A 5,764-nucleotide genomic window follows, 5' to 3' on the forward strand; every position below is an offset into this window, starting at 1 on the left:
ATCAATATCGCAATAAATTTTATTGAGATTATAGCAATAATTCCTTCTAGAATAAGCAAAAGACCAATAATTTTCGGGAGTGGGAGTTAGTTGCGTGATTATATATTCTATGATTTAAATTTTTCTTTTTCTTTTTTCAAAATATATATGTTTTCGATCTAGTTTGGATTCTTTGCCATCAAATTTGATGTCAAAGAATCCAAATTAGATCGAAAACATTTAAATCTAAAGATTGAAGTCAAGTTCGACTTTGCCTTTCAACCTTCGATGTCGATAAATTAAGTACCAGTTGCGTACTGACGTCGATCTAGTCGACTGGCCCCCTCCCCAAAAACTTCGGGTCTTGTGTCTAGAGTAGAAAAGAATCGTTAGCACACCGGGCAAAATGCTTAGCGGTATTTCGTCTGCCGTACGTTCTGAGTTCAAATTCCGCCGAGATCGACTTTGCTTTTCATCCTTTCGGAGTCGATTAAATATGTACTGGTTTCGCACTGGGTTCGATGTAATCGACTTAAACCCTTTGTCTGTCCTTGTTTGTCCCCTCTATGTTTAGCACCTTGTGAGCAATAAAGAAATAAATATTTGAAAGGATTCATAAAGTTCGCATATTTCTTATCGTTAGTCATGTTTGAGCAAGAATGATAGTAATTCTATAAATGTTTCTTCAGTGCAGCATAGCAAGCGAGTTCACTAGTTAATATACTATATATAGGTAGGTGAATGCATATAACATAGGTACAGAAGGCAGTTGCCTAGGGATCCCACGGGCAAAGGAGCCCAGTACTGTGGACTACAGAGAGGTATCTTAGTCTATATTTCGCTACACGACACACTAGTAACCTCGTGTACATAGCTACATGCAAATATCTTAATAAAACTACCCTATATGCAGATTACTGAGTGTATATTAATATAATACATACACATACCAATATAATGTATATTTAATGTATATGACTACAGGCTAGGCTGTGTGATAAGAAGCTTGCTTCCGAACCATATGGCTCCGGGTTCAGTCCCACTTCGTAGCACCTTGGGTGTCTACTATAGCCTCGGGCTGACCAAAGTCTTGTGAGTAGATGGAAACTGAAAGGAACCTGTCATATATATATATATATATATATATGTTTATATTTGTATATCTACGTGTATTTTCGTGACAGTGTTGTTGTCCCCCGCCACCACTTGACAACCGGTGATGGTATATTTACGTCCTCGTAACTTAGCGGTTCGACAAAAGTTACCGATAGAATAAGTACTAAGCTTCACAAAATAGTAAGTCCTAGGGTCGATTTGTTCGACTAAAACTCCTCAAGGAGGTGCCCCAGCATGGCCACAGTCATGTGACTGAAATGTAAAAAGAAAAAAGTACATACTGATCGCACAATCTATGACAGCACTACATCCAGATAACAATGTATATCGATATATTACAGCATGTTACTGATCGTATATAGAAATACCTTACAGACAGATTTATGAGTGTATATAAAATATACAACATTTAAGTTACCGAGTGTATATATATATATATATATACTGTATACAATTTACTGAGTGTATATAGACGTCCTACGTACATGTGACTGAATGCATATAAAAATACTCCATACAGGTTAATGCGTGTATATAAATATCCTACATATAAGTTATTGAGTGAATGTAGATATTCTACACACGTGATTAAGTGTATAGAAGAATACAACATACAAATTAATGAGCATATATGAATATCTTACATATACTGAGTGTATATAAATATGCTACATACATGTATGTAACTGAGAGTACATAAACATCGTATATGCATTTTACTGAGTCAATATAGATAACTTTTTGTATATACCTGTAATAACAGACGTACCTAAATTCTCACCTATGATTTTTATCGATTATGACATTATTTCAGCTATTAGTATTTTATTGTTTTACTAGTTTCAGTCACTGGACTGCGGCCATACTGGGGCACCACCTTTAAACATTCTTCGTTGATCATTTATGCTGTCACTCAATAGGTGCCAACTAGAACACCTTTAATCGTAGGGTTGATATAGAGCTAAACGACCATCATACAATATATATTGCAACACTATCTACAGGTGCGTGTTTATATATAACAATAGGTGTATGGTGTATATATATATCGCGAGAGAGAGAGATATATAGTTATGTCAAGAAGTGAGTGTATATTATCAACAGGTGAGTTATATAACATCCACATAAGGTACTGAAAGCTACATAAAACATAACATCATTATATATCATTATGATATTTCTGTTGTATTACATCAAACATACTACAATATACTAAATTGGAATATGGGTTCCAAATTTTGGGAGATGGCCATCAATTTTGAAGGAAAGTGGGTGCGTCGTTTACATCAAACCCAGTGCTCAACTGGTATTTATTTTATCGACCCCGAAACGATGAAAGGTAAAATCGGCCTCGGCGGAATTTGAACTGGTATTTTGCCCGGCGTGCTAATGATTCTGCCAGCTCACTGCCCTACCTGTAGCTAATATTACAACTTAGTATAAGGCGGCGAGCTGGCAGAATCGTTAGCACGCCGGGCAAAATGCTTAGCGGCATATCGTCCGTCTTTATGTTCTGAGTTCAAATTCCGCTGAGGTCGACTGTACCTTTCATCCTTTCGGGGTCGATAAAATAAGCACCAGCTGAGGACTGGGCTCGATGTAACTGACTTTTCCTCCTCCTCCGAAATTGCTGGCCTTGTGCAAAAATTTGAAACCAATATTGGTTACAGGTGTAAATAAATTAAGCTTTAGAACTATACATACTCACTCATATGCGGCTAAATAGAGTAATACGTATCTAGCAAAATAGACGCAGCCATGGCTGTATGATGTTAGAAAGTTCGCATCACAGCCACGTGAACTGAGGTTCGATCCTAGTGCATAACACGCTGGGTGAGTGTCTTTTTTTTAATGATCTTCATTTCTCCAATAGTCCCCGAAACGCGTTTGTTAGACACAACAAACTGTTCATATATATATATATATATGTGTGTGTGTAACCCACACATAGATGTATATATTACATATCGAAAAAAAAAACAACATGCGAATGCAACGGTTAGGTATTTGTTTTTAGGAATTTACTATTGTATAAATAGTTATATTTTAACGATATCCGAGAGCCGTAACACGGCTGATATATAACATAATGTGCGCGCGCGCGCGCGTATACAAGTGTCACATATTTTTACAGATAAATTCTTCTATTTACATAATATCGAGGTCTCTTTCTTTTGTTATCCTTTCTATCAATATATATATATATATATATATATATATATATATATATATAAATTAGCGGTTCCACAAATGATTTTCAATGAAATATATGCTCGAGTCGATATGGTTGAAGGCGGGCGATACCTCAGCATGGGCGCTATTCAATGAATGAAACGAGTAAAAGAATAAAAGAATCCGAAACCTTTCCACTTTTTAAACACAGTCTAGTGCATTCTTTGGGGGTTTATTTCTCAAATTATGGAAACAAAAAGGTGATTTCATTAATTGTTTCTGTTCTGGATCCAAAACTATCGATTTTGAGAGAAATGAGATTAATCGATACCATCAAATCTAGTACTTGATTGGTACTTTATTATAACAATTAAGGTAAAGTTGTTCTCGGTAGGATTTGAACTTAGAAAAAAAAGATTTGGAACGAATACTACAAAGTAAAGTTTCCACCCCCCCACCCCGATGCTCTAACAATTCTGCATTCCCGACACGTGCGGTTTCTATTTATAATCCTCGGCGAATTGTACTTGCACAATTTTGAATGAATTAAAATATTGATTTCAAATTTCGGGTATAAGGCCAGTAATTTCGGGCAAGTGGTCTACAACGACCCCAGTGTTCAATTGATACTTATTTTATCGAATCTCGAAAGGCAAAGTATACTTCGGCGAAATTTGAACTCAGAGCGTAAAGACAAACGAAATGCCGCTAAACATTAAGCCCGGCATGCTAACGAGTCTGCCAGCTCGTCGCCTTGCAATCAATTAGAAAGATTAAGGAAAAAAAACAAAAAAACAAAATGCCTACTTACCGATCGTGTGCGGATCCTGATCGCTTGTAGTCACTTCCATAAGGTAATAATTTTACAGAAAATATAAACTATATTGTCGAGTAAAAACTGAATACAATGTATTTTCCTTTTGACTTTAAATTCAATACTACTGTTTTAGATGTGGTTCAGATTAATATCGTTATTGTTTTCGTTATTACCGAATCGTGTTGTTATTGTTGTAACTTGTTGATGTTAATATATTTGTTCATAATTTTAGGAGGAACGAGAGGTGAGGAATGAGGTGATAAATTAGTTGTTAAAAACAAACAAACAATTATTATACCTATCTCCTTTCTTCCTTTGTTTACTTTCTAACATTATGCTTTCGTATCGGCATTGTCGCTGATTAAGTGGCTTGTACAGTGCCGTTTACCTTAGCTATTTATTACTGCTAATGATATTACGACTACAACTACTACTACTAATATTTTTGTTTCAAAGTTCAGGGTCATTTCTCAAACATTTCTTTCCATTATTTTTTTCTCTCAGTTATATATTTATGGTATTTTTTGTTCCTTTAAGTGGTTGCCCGCCGTACTCAACTCTTTCTTAAAGTTCCCTGATCCTTCTTTTTAAAATAATTTATCATTTTGTTGGGAATATTATGTGTAATCTTATATTGTTTCACTTTAAAAAAAAAAACAAAAACAAATTAGGAATACAACATTTCCTTTTTCATAACAACCTTAACAACAGCATGAATGAGAAAAATAACATCTACAATAACTACAACAATTACTGATATAAGAGTTTTTTTTTCAGTGCGTTTCAGTCCCGATCTATTGGCATAAACAAAGAAGATGGCGTTTGCATATATGCATGCACATGTACACATACATATCTATATATAATGTATATATTCCGTCCGGAACATACATAACAAACATAACACACACAGTAAAATGGTGTCTTCAACTGTAAGTTAGCCGTTCTTTCTTTCTCTCTCTCCTCGGTCGTCTGCTGGCCAAAACTTTTGTTTATTTCCACCTATGTCACTTGACTAGCCTCCTACTTCACCTTCGTCCTTTCCTAACACCATTCCTCGCTTTATCTGTCGTTATCGCCTCTCTCTCTCTCTCTCTCTCTCTCGCTTTCTCCACTATCGTTTTCTCCGTAAGTTTTCTTATCTCCCTGCATCTCTCTCTCTTTCTCTCTCTGTTACACTCACTCACACTCCTTCTTTTTCTCTCTCTCTCTCCCTCTCATGTCCCCTTAGTCACCTTTCTATTATTATTTCCTTTTTCTTTTGCAATTTCACCTCGTCCCACTACAGTCTTTCACACTCCCTGCCTGTGTCTCTGTCTTCTCTTCTGCAACACCCACCTCCGTACTCCATATTAACCTGTCGTTTTATCTCTAATCCCACCTACACAGCCTCCACTTCCTAACTTCTCGCCTTTCATCCTCACAGCCATATACTCTCTTCATTCATTCTCATCACCACTCACGTTCTGTCTATCTGTCTCTATCTCCCTCTCTCTATCTACTTTTCTCTCTTTTCCGCTCTTTCTTCGAACTTGTTACACTCATTTTCGTTTTACAAATCAAACTTTCTTCTGTTGGGCTCTTTCGAGCAAATATTGTTTCTTTTGCTTACACACATTTATACATGCATATAGCTGCACACACACACACACACACACACACACACACACACACACACAC

General features: G+C 36.1%; 1 protein-coding gene across 1 annotated transcript in view; it reads right to left on the reverse strand.

The window, feature by feature from the left end:
* LOC106880209 (myelin regulatory factor-like protein) overlaps positions 1-5,088 on the reverse strand; it is a 138,197-nt gene extending 133,109 nt beyond the window's left edge. Inside the window, exon 1 of the mRNA XM_014930066.2 lies at positions 4,079-5,088. Within this exon, the coding sequence (XP_014785552.1) occupies positions 4,079-4,118 (40 nt within the window). The 5' untranslated portion in view covers positions 4,119-5,088. The remainder of the gene's footprint in view (positions 1-4,078) is intronic.
* Positions 5,089-5,764: the final 676 nt, after the last annotated feature.

The sequence above is a fragment of the Octopus bimaculoides genome, chromosome 7 (assembly GCF_001194135.2).
Source record: "Octopus bimaculoides isolate UCB-OBI-ISO-001 chromosome 7, ASM119413v2, whole genome shotgun sequence".
NCBI classification, from domain to species: Eukaryota; Metazoa; Mollusca; class Cephalopoda; order Octopoda; family Octopodidae; genus Octopus; species Octopus bimaculoides.